This window comes from Geotrypetes seraphini, chromosome 3 (genome assembly GCF_902459505.1).
Source record: "Geotrypetes seraphini chromosome 3, aGeoSer1.1, whole genome shotgun sequence".
Taxonomy (NCBI): Eukaryota; Metazoa; Chordata; class Amphibia; order Gymnophiona; family Dermophiidae; genus Geotrypetes; species Geotrypetes seraphini.
Window position 1 is genome coordinate 120,547,316 of NC_047086.1, and position 20,012 is coordinate 120,567,327.

At 41.1% G+C, this 20,012-nt stretch overlaps 1 protein-coding gene across 13 annotated transcripts in view; it reads right to left on the minus strand.

Annotated features, from left to right (window-relative positions):
• PKHD1 (PKHD1 ciliary IPT domain containing fibrocystin/polyductin) overlaps positions 1 to 20,012 on the minus strand; it is an 800,857-nt gene that overhangs the window by 327,645 nt on the left and 453,200 nt on the right. For all 13 annotated transcript variants that reach the window (XR_004538726.1, XR_004538727.1, XM_033936724.1 and 10 more), the window contains 3 exons: positions 18,272 to 18,426; positions 11,677 to 11,871; positions 9,989 to 10,114 (listed from right to left, as the gene is read on the minus strand). Coding sequence is in view for 11 of the 13 variants with exons in the window: in XM_033936724.1 (XP_033792615.1) it covers positions 9,989 to 10,114; positions 11,677 to 11,871; positions 18,272 to 18,426 (476 nt within the window). In the remaining 2 variants the exon portion in view is untranslated. The remainder of the gene's footprint in view (positions 1 to 9,988; positions 10,115 to 11,676; positions 11,872 to 18,271; positions 18,427 to 20,012) is intronic.

Consider the following 20,012-nt stretch of genomic DNA (forward strand, 5'->3'; position numbering starts at 1 on the left):
GCCCGACGCAGCCATATTTTGGTTTATGCTTGCTTCGGGGTATAAACAACTGTTATGTAGCATGCTGAAATTTATCTCCAAGTAGTGAAATTATTTCTGACAGATATGGGGGAAGCCACTGCTTGCCCAGGATCGGTAGCATGGAATATTGCTACCCCTTGGGTTTTGGCCAGGTACTAGTGACCTAGATTGGCCACCATGAGAACGGACTACTGGGCTTGATGGACCATTGGTCTGACCCAGTAAGGCTATTTTTATGTTCCTATGTTCTTATTCAAATAGTAAACTACTTGATGAAGAATAAACTCAAGCCACAGAATAATAAAACTCCGTGTCACTGACTCAAACCACGTCTCAATAGTCGACAAGCAAACGCGCATTTCATCATCCACCATCTGCAGTTCTTTCTCTCAAATTTATTTCTGTCAGAACTGAAAATCCAACTTTACAAAGATAAGAAGACCCAAATGGTAACAAAGCCTTTGTTGTTCAAATTAGGATAACTACTGCAAAAAAAATAAAAATAAAAATAAAATTACTTGCCGTTAGTTTTCAAAGACCAATCACATCAAAGAATGATGCTTGTCTGGGTGGTTGTATCTTCATGCACACAGATGCTCATAATATTGACAGACTTTTGCATACGTGACGTACATGTCATCTATTCTAGTGCATACTTAAGAAGGGAATTTTAAAAAATTCTGTAAACTTCTGAAATCTCTTGTGGTACATCTGGAATCTCTTTGGGTCATACCACTGTGCTGTGGTACACAATCTGAGATACACTGATGTAGGTGTATCATCATACAGTAGCATATGGTTTGGTGAGAAGATTGGTAATATCTGGCATCTTAGCCTTGATATTTATGAGTTCTGGTATGGGTGTAATTTTCCTGGTTTGTAGGGAGTTTGGACATCTATCGAGATATATTCAGGGCAGGATTAATTCTTTGGCAGGCCCTAGGCAAACAAGCACATTGTGCCCCTTATCATAATCTAAATACATTTCAAAAGTTTCAGAATGAGGTCCCCTTGGTCCTTGCTGCAGAGGAAAACCAGCAAAGGATGGCACAGCAGGGAAGAACTGCTGCTTGCTGATTCCTCTGCTGCCTGGAGAATGACGTCAGAGGATGGGAAGAGTACACACTGCTCTGGCCTCCCCCAGCCAACCATTCTTTCTGCTTGCAACTTTCTTACCAGGATCTTGGCAGAAATTGAGAGGGCCCCTCCTAAATATTTGGGCCCTAGGCACATGCCTAGTTTGCCTATGCATTAATCCTGCCTTGGATACATTGATTTCTCATTTGGTTTCTGGTGGTCGCAGCCTGTTGTTTGGAGGGGTGGAGGGGGGTTAAGATATTTTCCAAATAGGTAGGTTTTTAGGCCTTTACTAAAGTTTTGGCAGGACGGAGTGTTCCTTAATTGTGCTAGTAAAAGATTCCACCATTTTGTTGCCAGATATGGGAAAGTTATAGAGTGAATGGCTTTGTATTTGATTCCTCATACGGTTGCTCATACAGGTTGTATTTGTCTTGGGGTAGTATTTCAATTAAATTCAACATGTGGTCTGGTGTTTCACCATGGAAGATTTAAAAGATCAGTGTAAATAGTTTACAAATACACTTTGCTTCAAAGGGGAGCCAATGTACAGGGGTATCACTTCGTCATATTTGGTTGCTGAGAAAATATGTCTGGCTGTACATTTTGAATGGTTTGTAGTTTTTGCCATATGTTTTCTTGCATCCTACATAAAGGACGTGGCAATAATCTAGTTGGGATAGGACCAGTGACTGAACCAAGATCTGAAAGTTTTCTTTGTTGAAGAAATGCAATTTTCTCAATGTTGTGAATATTTTCTTGGTTAATGCTTGCATTTGTGCCTCCTAGGATAGGCTCTTTTTTAATATAATCCCTGGGATTCTCAGTTCTGATTCTAGTTTCAGTGGTACATTATGCAGTGTTATTTGAGTGTCGTTGTTGAAGATTCTGAGTGGGCTTATCAGTAAAAATGTGTTTTATTCTTTATATAGTTTCAGTTTCATATTGAACGCCAGTCAGCAACTAGATGAGTGACACTCACTCTACTGATTTGTTGATCTTGGTTTCTTTTTTGTAGAAATGAATACATATTGTAATATCATCTATGTAGGAGAAATGAGATCTTTCTTGTCTAAGAAGTGGCCTAGTGCTCGTACGTTGAAAGGTATTGGGGAGCGTGGTGAGCCTTGGGGTACGCTGCTTGATGGTGACAATTCTTCCAATCTTTCTCCATTCATTTTTATGCTGTATGTTCTGTTTTCTAGAAATCCTTCTAGCCAAGTGTGCAGGATCAGTAATAGGAGCTGATCGTCTACCACATCAAATGCATTAGTTAAGTCAAATTATAGTACAAGGACTTGTTCAGTGCTCATACATGGTCTATTCTCAGATGTCAGGGCACTTTGGACATTTCCCAAAAGATGTCCAAAAGTTGGGGTGGGGAAATGTCAATTTTTGAAACTGCTAGATGTCGAAAATTTTCAAAATGACCTAGTTGGATATTTTGGCTGTCAGGATGTCCAGTCCTAGGATGCCTAACTTTTTTCACCGTTTTCAACTATAACACGTCCAAGTTCAAAATGTCCAAATCCAGATCATTTGGATGTAGGAAGGGCCAGCATTATAATGGACTAGCCACACGACATGGCAACACAGCAGTGGGGCCAAATGTACATCTCACCATGACTCCCCCATAATTTATGATGAACCCTCCAAAACTCCCCCAAAACCTACTATACCCACCTGTCTACCACCCAAATAAATCTTATGGCAGTGTAGTACGGTTTGGGAAGCCTCACACTTTCTACCATAAATGTAGTGCTTAGAGTGACCTATGGGCCTGGGTCCTCCTCTCTATGGTTCACTGGCCCTCCCCACCAGGATACTTAAGACACTTGTGTACTGCTCTACTAGGCTTTCCAATACCAGGTGCTGCTCTTCTAGACACAGGTATGTATTGTTTTATTCAGATCTTTGTGGGGTGAGAGGGGGAGTGTTGGGAGGTAATTACTTAATCCCTCCAGAGGTAATCTGGTCAGTTTCGGTTCCCTTTTGACACTTAGACATTTTTAATATAGGTCTAGCTCTGGACGTCTAAGTTCCACTCTAGACGTCTTAGGAAATGTTCGGTTATCACTGCATGACATTCAAGTCCTAAGTACAACCAAAGCCCGCCCATAGCATGCCTTCAACATGCCCCCTCAAATTTTGGATACACAGCAGCTAAGAAGCCTAGCAAGATGTCCAGAAAGTCAGCTTCGAAAATCAGTGCTTGGATGTTTTGGTGAGAAAACCATCCAAGTGCCGATTTATGCCGTTTTATGGAGGTCTTAGCATTTTAAAAATGCCCCTAAAAGTGTTTTCTGAAATCAGATTGTGTGGAATGTATTAGTTTATGGCATTCCAGGTACTTTGGGGTCCTTTTACTAAGGAGCGCTGACCGATTTAGTGCACGCTAACCGATTTAGCACGTGCTAATCTATTTAGCATTTAGCGCGCACTAAATCGGTTAGCGCACCTTAATAAAAAGGACCCCTTTGTGATTTAATTTGTGAAATAAAGAGGCAAATAACCTGTAACCTATTCTGAGCTCTTTGGGGGAAAATGGAACAGAAAATGAATTAAATAAATAAATAAATAGATAAATTGCCTCTTTGCTTCACTTATCTAGAGGGTGCTGTCACTCAGCTGACAGAATGCTTTGGGAGACTATTGACTTCTGCAATTGATTAGCAGAAGCGCCTTAAAGAACTGATTTATTAAAGTGTCTTTTCCCACAGCACAGAATAGGAAAAAAAAATCTTAGTAAGTCAATTTCTAAAGGATCTACTGATAATCTGGGAGGGGATTCTACTACTACTGCTACTACTAATTATTATTATCTCTATAGTGCTACTAGATGCATGCAAAGCTGTACTCTTATTATATGCAGCGCCCCTCCCCAAACTTCACTGGTGACAATATTGGAGGGATGGGAAAGGAAAGGAAAAGCAATAAAGAGCTTAGATTCTGGCTCCTAACCCCCTGTTTTACTACGCATTTTAGCGCATGCTAAATCTACACACGCGCTAACCGCTAACGCGTCCATAGACTAACATTCACACATTAGCGTTTAGCGCGTGGTCAGCACGCGCTAAAAAGCATAGCGCACCTTAGTAAAAGGAGCCCTAAGTTTTGGGGCTGGCTCCTAGATTTAGGGCCTGTTTTACAAAGCCGCACGGTAACGGCCCCGAAGCCCTTAGAGATTTAAAGGGCTTCGGGGCCGTTGCCACGCGGCTTTGTAAAACAGGCCCTTAATATGCAAACTAAACAAAAACAGTGAAGACCTTAGATAAGTGTTCAAAAATGAAAATCCCAAGATAAATAAACAATGTAGAACACTCAAATTTATATATGGTGCATATAAGTATTTAAACAGAGGAAAAAAGACCTCAAAGAACCCCCGGAGTCAAGTCAATAGAATGACACCAGTTTGGGGTTCAGGGTACTATCATAGGTCTGTTTTATTTAATTTAATTTTTTAATATTTTTAAATATTCATTTTAAATTAATTTAAATCTATATGTGTTTTTTCAATTAATTTTCAAAAAATCATTCTCTCCCATGCTCAATTAAGAAATGAGCTAGCAGCAATCTATAAGCAACGCTTTGTGTGGTGTACTGATATGAGAATAAAAAAGCACTTATCTTTTCTGACCCGACGGAGGCCAAGTCTGTTTCACATTAACAGGCTTCTTCAGGGGAAGTGCTATGAACTTAATTCTGCCAAATAACAGCTAATGGATCGTTGCTAGATTTTTTGTTACACAGTCGCTGCCGACCTGCTCTCACAAGGTCTGACAAAATGGCGTCTGCATTTGAAAAAACACATATAGATTTAAATTAATTTAAAATGAATATTTAAAAATATAAAAAAATTAAATTAAATTAAACAGAGGTTTTTGACCTATGATAGTACCCTAATCCCCGAACTGGCGTCGTTCTATTGACTTGACTCTGGGAGTTCTTTGAGGTCTTTTTTTTCCTCTGTTTAAATACTTTTATGCACCATATACAAATTTGGGCGTTCTACATTGTTTGTTTATCCTAGATTTAATGAAAATTTATTGAGGCCTGTATTAAAGATGCTGTATGACTTTTATAAAATGTAGCAAAAAGAGGCACAAGAAAACTGCAAACAGCAGTGTAACAAAAGAAAAACTGGGAAGTATAGGCTCCAAATAGTCTTTTATTAGTAACATATGATCATTGCGGAACCTTGTTTCATACCCAAAACGCTGGTTTTAACTGCTTGAATAGGCTCTATTTCCTATAAGGAGTGGTGCAGTTTGAGAGGTGGATGTATATACTATATGTTCTTATTCATATATAGATCAGACTCAAGATTTAATTAACAATTGATGCCCCTGATGCAGGCGCCACGGCGCCAAAACGTGTTGGGCAGTTTTTCAAACTTATTTTCAAGTCTACATATATCTACCTGTTTTATATTACTAATAAAAGACTATTTGGAGCCTGTATCTTCTGCTTTTTGTTTTGCTGACTTTTATAAAATACAAAAGGCTGTATTCGCTATCCAATGCCGCCAATCGTTTCTCAATCATGCAGCACAGCTAGTTAGAGAATCGCACCTTCAGCAAAGGCAGGTGCTGGAAATATATGCCAGGACTTTCCAGGCATACATTTCTAGCCCCTTCCTTTAATGTGTATTGCGCCTCCATAGGTGCTTTATGTTACCTAATGCCACTTCTGAGATTAGCCACGCCCACAGTAGCATTAGGCACCATAAAGCACCTATGGAGGTGCGATTCCAGCGCTGATTTTTTAGGTACCAGTAGGTGCCTTAAAAATCAGTGAAAACAGTCATTTAAGCGGCATTTTTCACCGAGTTTAGGCACTTACCGGCACCTAAAAATCCAGCACCATTTAGAGAATCCAGGCTAAAGAGCCTCCGAGCTGCTATTTAAAAGTGAGGATGTGAATATGTTATTTATCAAACTCAAACATTAGCTTTTGGCCATATAATTTCCTATGATCATATAAAAATTAGGTGAATTGAGCCTTATGTAAAAATATTTCAATTATACTATTAGAGTTGATGAGAAATGCTGCAAGTGACCTTGTGATAAACTGCACTGCAAGTTAAGGGTTAAAATGTGTGCTTTTTGTTTTTAATTTACTGCATGTATTTGAAATGTTAAATAACGTAACCATAGTTGCTGCCATTTGTCTTTGTACCTTGCCCCAGGACAGTACTAGAAATGAGATATTTTCTTGGCAAGAAAATACACAGTTTTAAACAAACAAATAAGCCACCCCGGGTCTGAATTAGCATATGCAATACTTTTTTCTTGGTTTTGCTTCCTTGCTCTGTACTCTTGCACAGTGTGGTTGCTGCAAGTTTCATATGAGAGCTTTACAGTGATGGTAGTTAGAGCTTTTCATTTTATGGTGGGTAGTAATGAACAGATTCATCAGGAGGAAACTTGCATCTGCTTAAAAGTAAACAATTGGAATTCATTGTGAGGTCATTTATAATTGAAAATGCAGTCAGGCACGTGAACAGAATTTAAGAATACAAAGCAGAGATCTTTTGAAAGTTTTGATTTAAAAAAAATATATCCTGTTCACCCTGAATTAAATTTGTTTTTTATTAAAGCTAACCACAGTCAATCCAGGTTCATATATACATAGACTCATAGGCAGCGGAATACTGTTTGGTTTGGGGGGCCCAGGAGCTCTGCCCTAGCCTCAGCGGAATCCTGCGGCAAGGCCGTCACCAGCTCCCAACTCCACTTCCTACAGGACCTACATTTGTTGGAGCTTTGGTCCTCGACCTGGCAGCTGGGCTTCAACGCTAAGAAATGCAAGATCATGCACCTCGGCAGCAGAAATCCATGCAGAACTTACACCTTGAATGGTGAGACCTTAGCTAGAACTTCAACAGAACGAGACTTGAGAGTGATCATCAGCGCAGACATGAAAACTGCTGATCATGTGGAAAAGGCTTCATCTAAGGCAAGACAGTTGTTAGGTTGCATCCGCAGGAGTTTCGTCAGCCGGAAGCCTGAAGTCATAATGCCATTATACAGAACCATGGTGAGACCTCATTTGGAATACTGTATGCAATTCTGGAGGCCACACTACCGAAAAGATGTGCTGAGAGTATAGCCGATGCAACGGATGGCCACCAGGAATGTCTCGGGGCTCAAGGATCTATCGTATGAGGAAAGGCTGAAAAATTTGTGGTTGTACTCACTCGAGGAACGTAGGGAGAGAGGAGACATGATCGAGACGTTTAAGTATATTACCGGCCGTATCAAGATGGAAGAAGAGATTCTCTTTCTCAAAGGACCCTCAGCCACAAGAGGGCATCCGCTCAAACTCAGGGGCGGGAAATTTCATGGCGACACCAGGAAATATTTCTTCACCGAGAGAGTGGCTGATCCTTGGAACGAGCTACCGGTGCAGGTGATCGAGGCAAACAGCATGCAAGAATTTAAGAGCAAATGGGATGCCCATGTGGGATCCCTTAGAGGGTTAAGCCAAGGGAACTTGTCACCAGGAGTGGGATCCCTAGGATAGTAGATTTGGGGGTGGGTCAATGGAGTGGGCAGACCTGATTGGCTATGGCCCTTAACGGCCATCATCTTCTATGTTTCTATGTTTCTACTTCCTCCTGGCGTTGTACTTTAAATCTTCGGGGCAGCCATCGCACAGCATCAACGAGCAGATCTGTCCCTGGAAGTAGAATGAAGGGTTCCAGGTCAGCCCTGCTTGTTGACGCTGCGCGGTGGCTGCCCCGAAGATATAAAGTACAACTTCGGGAAATGGGTGGGAGGGCGGGAACCAACTGTCGACCGCCAATTTGGGGGGAGGCCATGACCCCATGGTCTCCACCATTCCAACGCCTTTGTGTAGACTAGATTTTGGCCCCCTTTTTATCAAGCTGCGTTAGGGTTTTATATTTCTGGCCACTGCGGTAAAAGCTCCAGTGATCATAGGAATTCTACAAGCATCAGAGCTTTTACCGCTGTGGCCAGTGATTATAAATCCTAACGTGGCTTGATAAAAGGGAGCCTTTATTTGTTGACTGAAATCTACAGCTTTTATTTCCTCCTTCAGGGTACTAAGGGATAGGTTCTCATCCCCTTTTCCTTTGTGAGAGAGGTATGATAGTTGCTGTTCCTTGCATGCAGGATATTTTGCACTCTAAATATGGAGTTTTCCTTCCTGTTGAAAAGAAGTATGGGGATGGGGAGTGTCTCCTGTATTCTAATCTGTGCTGTGTTTTCTGGCCTCCTCCTTCTCCAGCAGGCAAGATCTGTGATCAAGAGGAATTATAGTGAATTGTTCCTTCCCTGAGGTCTAGGAAACACTTACTGCCTCCTCTGATCAAAATAGACCTCATATCAATAATTGTACTCCCAGAAGTGTTCAGATTCTGTGACTTTTTCTGATTCAGAATCTTACCAATAGTGGCCCATCCAAGTCACAGTATGAGGCAGAAACCCAAATAAGTAGCAGTATTCCATGCCACCAATCCAGGGCAAGCAGTGGACTTTTCTTCCAGACCAGAGATCCATCGTGCCCAGCAGTCCACTCATGTGGCAGCCCATCAGGTCCAGGACCTGTATAGTAATCCTCTATCTATACCCTTCTATCCCCTTTTCCTTCAGGAAATTGTATAATCTCTTCTTGAATCCCAATACCGTACTCTGTCCTATTACACCCTCTGGAAGCGCATTCCAGGTGTCCACCACCATCTGGGTAAAGAAGAACTTCCTAGCATTGGTTCTGAATCTGCCCCTCTTAACTTTTACGAATGCCCTCTCATTCTTGTAGTTTTTGAAAATTTGAAGAATCTGCCCCTCTCCACTTTCTCTATGCCCTTCATGATCTTGTAAGTCTCTATCATGTCCCCTCTAAGTCTCCGCTTTTCTAGGGAAAAGAGCCCCAGTTTCTCTAATCTATCAGCATATGAAAGGTTTTCCATACCTTTTATCAATCGTGTCACTGTTTTCTGAACCCTCTCAAGTATTGCCATATCCTTCTTAAGGTACGGCAACCAATATTGGGCGCAGTACTCCAGATGCGGGCGCACCATCGCCCGATACAACGGCAGGATAACTTCTTTCAGTCTGGTTGTAATACCTTTCTTGATAGTACCCAGCATTCTATTTGCCTTCTTAGAGGCCGCTGCGCACTGTGCCGACGGATTCATTGTGTTGTCCACTGTTTCCCCCAAGTCCTTTTCTTGGGTACTTTCACCCATTACCAGCCCTCCCATCATATAGCTGTACCTCGGGTTTCTGTTTCCTACATGCAAAACTTTACACTTCTCTACATTAAACTTCATCTGCCATCTCGTCGCCCACTCTCCTAGTTTGTTCAGGACCCTTTGTAAATCTTCACAGTCCTCTTTAGTCCTAACTCCACTAAATAGTTTGGTGTCGTCTGCAAATTTTATTATTTCACACTTCAAAACTATCCTTCCCTTCTATAAAAGGTATATCCCATGCTGGAAAACTAGGGACATCCCTCCCCTTTAGAATCACTGAGCTCTGGAACAACCTTACATCCCCACTCCGAAATTCGAGCTCCCTCCAACTCTTCCGGAAACATCTGAAAACTTGGCTTTTCTCAGATGTGCCCTGGCATTGAATATCTGGAGTTAATGAATCCCACAGCTGTGAGAAGCTTACAAGCTGTGTACTGTTGTGGGCTGAATATCGTGCCTAACCTGTTCACCTAATATATTTAGATGAATCTAATCTAATACACAACTTATTAATCACACTATATCAAAAAAGGTTCAAGGTGATTTACATTCAAAGAGGCTGTAAAATCTACAGGAAAATACAAAAGTAAACAATAATTAAAATATCATAACATGATTTTACAAGTCAATGAACTCAAATGTTTCTTCTGAGAAAAAATGTTCACTTACCCACTTGAAGCCCATGGCCCATGATGTTATAGAAAACATTATTTTCCACTTGTAGGTCATGTATCTTAGATAGACTAAGACCCCTACTGAAGGAATTCCAAAGAGAACACCCACGGATATATGAATCTGCAAGGTAAACCACAAAGGACAATATCATCTAACAGAAGGCAAAAAGCATATGGAGAATGATTTAGGGCAGTGGTCTCTAATGCGTGGCCCCTGAAGTCCTTTATTGTGATCCCCAAACAGCTGGCTGATATGCTCTTCAAATCCTATAAATTTGTTAATTTCAATCTTGCCTACTTGTAAATGCAAAAAAAGTGTATCGCTCAGGTGTCTCATTTATGGAATTTTGCTACTGCTGACAATCCAAAATAGGATCACCATATGTCTGGGAAAACCTGGACATGTCCTCTTTTTAGATGACTGTCCATGTGCCCACAAAGTGGTGAGTCTGTCCAGGTTTAGCTGGCTCTCCCAACTCTCCTACCTACCTCCATCCCTGCCACTGTAATTCAATCTTCGGGCAGCTGGCAGCAGCAATGAAATGAGCCTTCTGCCACCAGCCTGCTTCAGAAGCCGCCTTTCTACAGTGTCTACATGGGAACAGAAAGTCTCTGCAGAGATGTGGCTTCTGGGGCAGGCCTGCGGCTGCAGGCTCATCTTGTTGTTGCGCCAGCTGCCCAAAGATTGAATTACAGCGGCCAGGGAGGAGGTAGGTGGGGAAGTCGTGCACTAAAGACGTCATGAGGAGATGCAGCTTCAAAGTTTAGAGGAGGGAGGGGAGGGAGGGCTGGAGAAATAGCATATAGGGAGGCATGGAGAAAGCATGGAGGGAGGTAGGGAGAAACCTTATGGGGGGAGGGCTGGAGAAGCATTATGGAAAGGAGAGTGCTCTAGAGGAAAAAGAATAGAGTAGGGTAGTGCTGGAGGAGAGGGACAGAAACAGCAGGAGAGGAGGTTTGCAGGAGAGAGAGAGAACGAGACAGAGAGAGGGGCACCTGCGGGGGGAGAGGGGAGTTGGGGGATTGAAAGGAAAGAGAAAGAAACACCCGCAGGAGAGAAGGGTTGGAAGGAGAGAGAAAAGCACCCATTAGGAAGAAGGGTTGGAGAGAGAGAGAAAGAGAAAAGCATTAAAAAGGTACAGAGGATGGAACGAGGGACCAAGGAAATGGGCAAAAGGTAGGTGGGGCTGTGGGTTGGGTTGTGTCCTCTTTTTTGTCTTCACAAATATGGTAACTGTAACCCAAAATAAAGTGAGTGTTTAAAATATAACCTTGAAGTGTTATAAAATCAATATTAGTATTCATTTTTAATGTTTAATATCCAGTCTGAACAGACTTGAGTGCAGACAAAGGAAGACCAGGCGGCAGCTGGAAGATAGTTATAGTGAGTGATAAAAAGTTTTCTAAGTACAAGACAGACAGAGAATTCCTGGGACTTCTCAGATAAGTTTATTTAATGAACTCAATTCACACCGAAGAAACATTTGCTATTAGAGAGCATTGGAAGACCAGGAACAAGAACCCATTTTAACAAGGTTCCAACTGGGGTGATATAGTCCTACATTTTGAGACTGATGAGATGTTAGAATTTGGTTATAACATATCACATGCCAAGCATTACAAATAGGGTGTGGAAGGGAATCCAAGAAAAAAGAGACAAAGAAGAATTATCCATTCATTTACCATTCATGTGAACATTTCCTGCAATATTTAGTGCACTCAAGTTCTTCTGGAAGCTCTGACCCATATACTTGAATTGCACCCCTTCCAGTTGGATTAAGCTTGGCTCATTTTGGAAGCTCTGCACTATAACTACTGCTCCCATATCTCGGGATCCCAGTTTCCTTTCACTTCTGTTGTAAAAGCACTTTGAAGCATCTAAAGCAAACATTAAAAAAAACATTGAAACAAATCTAAGCTAATAAAAATCATACGCCTTGGCAATTTGTATGCATTCATTATTTAAATAATGGGAACTTGTCATAAAGATTATGGGGCTCAATCAAAAAACTAAAATGTCCCAAAAACTGCCCAAGTCGACACTTGGACATCCTAATCGCCAGGACGTCCGAGTGCCAATGATCAAAACCATTTTCCTGGAAGTTTCATCCGCTGTACATCCAGCGTTACGGGGGGTGGGAGGGGTGTGGGTGGGCTCAACTTGGACGTCTTGCAGCAATAATCAAACTTTTCCTAAGATGTCCTGGATGGAACTTAGACGTTCAGATCTAGATCTGTTTAAGAATTGTCTAAGTGCCATAAAGATACCCAAACTGACTGGATAATCACTGAATATATTAAGATATGACCCCTCTCATCTTCATAAAATCTGAATGAAAGAGTACATACCTGTTTCTAGAACAGTAACACTTGGATGCTATTAGAGCATCCAAGCTACTAGAGCACACAGGTGTCTTAAGAAACCAGGTGTATGAGTTAGTGACACAATGAAGGTGACCAGTTGTGCTCAATTTCTTCATTGTAGGCAAAACTCAATATGTATGTGTTTCGGTGTAAGGCCTGCTTCAGGAGTCTGTCTTAATATGAAACAATGTGTTACAAATTTTCTCTTATACTTGAAATACAATACTTAAATAGTCTATTCAACATACGAAACGAGCAAAACAACCAGATAAAGATATGTCCGCCGTGCAGAGTAATATGTCAATGTCTCCAGTGTTCAGAAGCAAAAGTAGCATATCGAGTCTTGCCTACAATAAAGCAATTGAGCACCAATGTTCGCCTTCACTGTTTTCTTTGTGTCTCTACCTTGATAAGGTAGGATCTCCTGTTTGGGTGTGCTGTATGGGCTAGTGAACCATAGAGAGAAGGACCAAGGCCCATAAGCCACTCTAACTTAGAGTTACCAGATTTTTGGTCGGAAAAAAAAAGGACATATGGCCCTGTCCCGTTCCACCCACAGCCCTGCCTCATTCTGCCCCCCAACTCCGGCCCCACACAAACCTCATCTTTCCAGAGCATCTGTGCTTCAGTGAATGCAACGTGAGGATGTCACACAAATACACATATGCATGTGACATCACCATGGTGCATCCGCACATGCGCAGATGCCCTCTAGACGTGGCCCAGATTTCAATGCTTTTCAAAACCCAAAGTGCCGAGATTTGAAAAGCTGTCCGGACAGTCTTCTAAAAAGAGAACATGTCCAGGTAAATCCAGACATCTGGTAACCCTACTCTAACCACTACATTTATGGTGGAAAGTGTAAGCCCATCAAAACCCTACAATACTGCTATATAGGTGCCACCTGCGGCCATAAGAGCTATTGAAGTGGGAAACAGGTGGGTACACATAGTAGGTTTTGGGGGAGATTTCGAGGGCTCACCATAAATTAGAAGGGGGTTATGGTGAGATGTATTTCTGGCATCCTTTATGTAAAGTTCCCATAAAGGGTGCTCTCTAAGGTGTCCCACTATTTTGTTGGCATGTCTGTGTGACCAGTCCATCACAATAATGGCCATTCCCACATTCAAATGATCTGAAAGTGGATGTTTTTAACTTGGACGTTTCTTTGGTTGAAAATGGGGTATAAAGTTAGGCATCCTAAGGATTGGACATCCTGACAATCTACACATTCAAGTAGGCAATTAAAAAAAAAAATTTGGACGTCTAGCAGTTCAGCTTTCAAAAATGGACATTTCTGTGCTTCTGACTGAATGTTTATTGGGAAACGTCCAAGTCAAATTTAGACGGTCCTGTTGAAAATGGCCCTCAATCTTTTCAGGTTAGATTATCCTGTTACAAATGTTTTTTGTGGTTTCTCTGTGCTATATGATACATTCAGCCATCTATGGATGGCAATTTAATTTTAGAAAGTCAATAACTTAGGTGAATACTGATTAAGAGGGGTAGTTACCAGCTGTGGTAAAAAAAAACATAGACACCCCATGTAATAGACTTGGAGAGCATAAATCTCTCCAGTCCAATGCCTGAATCCCCATCTTCTCCAGCCATTGTCCCCCTCTATCAGTGTCAGGGTACTGGAATTTCTTCCCCTCCCTCCTACTGTGGGCCGTTCTCCTAATCCTTCAAAGCTTTTATAAGTAAATGTTTAAAAACACCCAAACTACAAAAAGAGATGTTAACTCTTGTAAGATTTTTCACCTGTTGTGAGGAAGAAACCTGCTGAAATTGTGACCAATTTCCTCTGGAGGTAGTAGACAAATCATTTTAGTTGTAACTTCACTGATCAAATTGCTTAACAATATTCTCAATTTTATTACAGAAGCCTATAGCAAAACCAGACAAGCAAATCAAACTCTCTAGACTTAGTAGATTTTGGTGCAGCTTTGAGTGGGGGGAGCATAAGAAACACTGATGTCAGAACATAAGAATAGCCTTACTGGGTCAGACCAATGGTCCATCAAGACCAGTAGCTCATTCTCACTGTGGCCAATCCAGGTTCCTAGTACCTGGTCAAAACCCAAGGAGTAGCAACATTCCATGCTACTGATCCAGGGCAAGCAGTGGTTTCTTCCATGTCTTTCTCAATAACAGACTATGGACTTTTTATCCAGGAAATTGTCCAAACCCTTCTTAAAACTAGCTATGCTATCCACTCTTACTATAACCTCTGGCAACACATTCCTGAGCTTAACTATTCTCTGAGTGAAGAAAAATTTCCTCCTATTGGTTTTAAAAATATTTCCCTGTAACTTCATTGAGTGTCCCCTAGTCTTTGTAACTTTTGATGGAGTGAAAAATCGATCCACTTGTACCCGTTCTACTCCACTCAGAATTTTATAGACTTCAATCATATCTCCCCTAAGCCATCTATTTTCCAAGCTGAAGAGCCCTAACCTTTTTAGTCTTTCTTCATACGAGAGGAGTTATATCCCCTTTATCATCTTGGTCGCTCTTCTTTGAAACTTTTTTTTATTGCGGCTATATCTTTCTTGAGCTAAGGAGACCAGAATTGAATGCAATACTCCAGATGAGTGATACAGAGGCATTATAACATTCTTAGTCTTGTTAACCATCCCTTTTTTAATAATTCCTAGCATTCTGTTTGCTTTTTTGGCCGCTGCCACACATTGGTGGGAGGTTTCATCATATTGTCTATGATGACACCCAGATCCTTTTCTTGGGTACTAACCCCCAGAGTGGACCTTAGCTTCTGGTAATTGTGATTCAGGTTATTTTTCCCAATATGCATCACCTTGCATTTGTCCACATTACATTTCATCTGCCACTTGGATGCCCAGTCTTCCAATTTCCTAATTCCAATTTCACAATCTGCATTTATAAATAATTTAAATAGCACCGGTCCCAGTACAGATCCCTGCGGCACTCCACTGTTTACTCTCCTCCATTAAGAAAAATGACCATTTAGCCATACAACTCTGTTTTCTATCTGATAACCAATTCTTAATCCACAACGGAGCTTTGCCACATCCCATTACTCTTTAATTTTCTCAGGAGCCTCTGATGAGGAACTTTATCAAAAGCTTTCTAAAAATCTAGATACATAAACATCAACTGGCTTACCTTTATCCAGATGTTTATTCATACGTTCAAAGAAGTCAAGCAAATTGATGAGGCAAGATCTCCCTCGGCTGAACCCATGCTGACTCTGTCTCATTATAAATCATGTTTATCTATGTGTTCCACAATTTTATTTTTTATAATTGTTTCTACCATTTTGCCCGGCACTGAAGTCAGGCTTACTGGTCTGTAATTTCCCAGATCTCCCCTAGAACCTATTTAAAAAATCATCATAATAGATTCCGGAACTGGTCTTCGTGACATTTGGAACATTGAGATAAAGCATCAGATTACTGCATCTCAATAGCCACGAATTTGGACTTGGAGGATGAGATGTACGGTGTCTGCATCTATGAGACAAACATGATTTTTTTGTTACATAGAGCATTTTGGACTCCGGTTAGATTACAGAAATTAGATAGTTCCAAGTCTAAAAGATGCCATCTTGAACCTGGGACGTTAGGTCATCTATTATATTATTGTCCCTTGACACTTCAATTCTGGAGATCCATTTGGGATCAGGTGAACAAAGTAGTGGAAAATCCAGTGGCACTAACATACGACACTGTGCTGTTTGGCACTTTAATGAGAGCTAAAAGTCAAATATCATCTCACAATAACAGACTTCTCTTTATTATAACAGGGGTTACCACATGGCTTATTTTAAGGAATTGGAAACACTGGGATCGATTAAACTATACCTTTTGGTGGGAGTCTCTGTGTCACGTCTTTAAAATGAAACGTATAATGGCTATACAACAGGGACATTATAAGAAGTTTCTGGATATTTGGGAGCCATTGACAAAATACTGCAAAGAGTGATTGATGCTGGTTTTGCCCCTTGATCATGCACGTCCAGGGTGGGGGTGGGTGGGAGGGGGGGTTGGAAAATATTTTTAATCTTCAATTTGAGTGCAATTTTTGAATATGAAGATGGGGGGTGTTATATGTATTTGTCATAGATTACAATTTGATTGAATTTAGGTGCTATTATTGTGTAATATGTTTGTATAATGTGTTGCACTTATTTTTGGTTTCAAAATGAATAAAGATAATTTAAAAAAAAAATCAGCATAATATTGGTCACCCTTCAATCTTCAGGTACTACAGATGATTTTAGCAACAGGTTACAGATTACAAACAGAAGGTCAGCAATTTCATGTTTGAGTTCTTTTAGTACCCTGTATCCGGTCCAGGTGATTTATCACTTTTTAACTCGTCGATCGGACTTAGTACATCTTCTGGATTCACCAAGATTTCCTTCAGTTCCTCCGCATCATGATTGGGGGAAGGGCATAATGTTTAAGGCTTGATGTTGGGGAGATTGGGGATTAGGAGGATTGTTTCTGATAATGGAAAGAATAATAGAGCTGGGAAGGAATGATAAAACCAGTTCAAAGCTTGCATTCTCTTTTTATAATAATGGTTTGCAAGATTAAACTCAAGATTGATAATTCAATTTGTACAATAATGAGGTGCTTTCCATCTCATTATCAGTTTGCGAATAACACATACTTTTTCCATGTAACAAGCATTAAATGGCAAAAATCATTTTATTCCTTTAATGCACATTAGTAACCATCCCTCTAACTCTGATGAAAGAGTGTCTCACACTGTCTCCTTAAACTAACTAAAAGTGTGCATACTTCAACTGGCTTAAGAAGTATTCTCTGGAGTATTTTGGGTGGAATTAGAAAATAATTTTTATTGTCACATATGAGCGGCCACTGAAAAGTTCTCAGCCCAACCAAGAAGAGAATTCTTGACACTTTTCATTTCAGTGATATGAAATGAAACTATCCCCCTCGTCTACTAAACTGCGCTAGCGATTTTAGCGCAGGGAGCCGTGCTGAATGGCCCGCGCTGCTCCATATGCTCATTGAGTTCCTATGAGCGTCGGTAGCAGCGCGGGCCATCCAGCGCGGCTCTCTGCGCTAAAACCGCTAACACAGTTTAGTAGAAGAGACCCTAAAATTGTCAAGAAAAGTGTGGAACAACTTGTAAGTTTCATGACTCCACATCATTCTCTTCTTGGCTGGGCTGAGAACTTTTCAATGGCCCCTCTTATATTGATGTGATTACTGTAACAATTGACACAAAGATTTCACTTCCCCCTCCATATTCGCAATGGTTAGGGGCAGAGCCAGCCCACAAATATTTTAAAATACCCGAATAATATTTGGGCCAGTTCTGCCCCTAACCATCACTTTCCCCGGCTTTTTTAAGCCTTGAAAGCACCCCTTAAGCCTTACCTGGTGGTCTAGCGGGTTTTCAGGCAGGAGCGATCTTCCCACGCTCCTGCCCTATGCAGATCGCTCACAGAAAATGGCTCGAGAGACTACAAGAGCTCAAGGCAGCCATTTCCTGTGAGCGATCTGCAAGGGACAGGAGCATGGGTAGATCGTTCCTGCCCCAAAAACCCGCTAGACCACCAGGTAAGGCTTAAGGGGGGGCTTACAGAGCTTAAAATAGCCCAAAAAACTAAAAAGCATTTTTTGTTTTAAAACTGCAAATAATCGAATCCGTAGATATGGAAACCGCAATTCCGGAGGGGGAAGTGTAAATTTAAAATGCTACAAAACAATTGATCTCTAATGATTAATGTACTTAGACTTCATTTTATTAGAGATTTGAATCTAAAATTAGTGATTTGAATCTAAAATTTGTACAAATGATGGGAAGAGTCCTTTTTGACTGATATCCCAAAAGTTATATAGTCCAGATTTTTTATATTTTCTTTCACTGAGCATATTTCCAAATTTAGCTTTCTTACCTGAGAATCCTGCCTCTGCACACTCGAGAAAATGAAATATTCTTTCTATTGTGAGGTTCCCTTGTACAACAATATCTCTGCTCAAAAGTGCTACAATGGGTCTCAGAATATGGTGCTGGTCATCCACCCATTGGTCTATGATACCATACGGGAACCTACAACAAACATCAGAGACTTCAAAGAGTTGTAAAATTGCTAACACTGACCAATGCATTAATAGCACAAATGACGTGGTTATAGGCAAAGTGTATACAGTATATTCTAATTTTCTGAATGTCTCCATAGTAGCCAAATTCTTTAGGTAATCTCCCATTCCCATTAGCAACCCCATATCTGGAATCAAGCATAACATGTTAGGAGCATGCATTGTTTTCTTCCAACAAAAACCAAATAGGTTGATAGTATCTGCACTGATAATTGTAAACTATATTGGCTGTACCACAAAAAGCAATGTATCAGATCCCTGACATCCCCTCCCTCTCAGTCTTATCCAAATTCAGAAACCAAAATCTCCCTTAATGAAGAATGAAAGCTTGATGATAAAAATGAAAATTAGGACAATGGATGCCTCCTAATTCCTTACTTAATTTAATTCGTACAAATCATTCTTAATTTTTATTTTTCCAAATAAATTTTGCAATGTTTTCTACTTCTGTGTACATTACTACCAGGAAGGGCATTGGTATTATATTTGGGACTGATCTTCCTCAAAATAATTTGCATGAAGCCCCAGTCTAATCATCACAATAAAAACACTATTGGGCTCATAATAATTTTAAAGAACGTTCAAAAAATGGTACTTGGACGATCAAAAAGACAGATCGTCCAAGTACTGATAATCAAAGCTGGTTTTAGACATATCTAAAACCAGTTTAGGCCTTTACCCTGCCTCTGAAAACCTAGAGCTAAAAGAGGTGTTTTTGTAGGAGTGGAAAGGGCGGGAGGTGGGCCGATCTAGACTTAGTCATTTGGCAGCCATAGCCAAAAAGGGTTGACAGGTTGCCAGATGGAACTTATACGTTCTGACTTAGACCAAGTCAAAACAGGTATAAGTTCCAGCCCAGACAACCTGTCCATCCTCCACCGCAACAATCGTGGCAGGAGAGATGCCTAATCTCTCCTGCCGCGATCGCGATCCCCTCCACCCCCACCCCGAACTGCCACGAACCAGCAGGAGAGATGCCCAATCTCTCCTGCCGGCACTCCCCCCTAGAACTGCCGTGAACTAGAAGGAGAGATGCCCAATCTGTACTGCTGGCACCACCCCCACGACAAACCCGAATACCAGCAAAAGGGATCCCAAGCTCTCCTGCCAAAGGTGCAACCCCCTCCCCCCCCCACCCCCCCGACAAACCTAAATACCGGCAAGAGATATTGCTACTCCTTGGGTTTTGGCCAGGTACTAGTGACCTGGATTGGCCACTGTAAGAACGGGCTACTGGGCTTGATGGATTATTGGCCTGACCTTGTCAGGCTAATCTTATGAGTTTAGTGCTGTGCCTTGGCCTGAAGCTGTGTTATGATTTGTGGAATCCATCTGTTTGATCTATGAATTTAGCTAGTTGTGTACTTACACATAATTCAAGTAGTTTTGCAGGCCATTGGAATCCCTGCTACCAGTCTGAAGTTTTCTAAATTGGTCAGGTCATGGTTTGTAGCTTTAGGTATAGGTGTCAATTCTATAGCTGTTATTGTTTTGGAGTAGAGTCTGTTTTCTAGGCATTTGCTTACTAGGTTCATC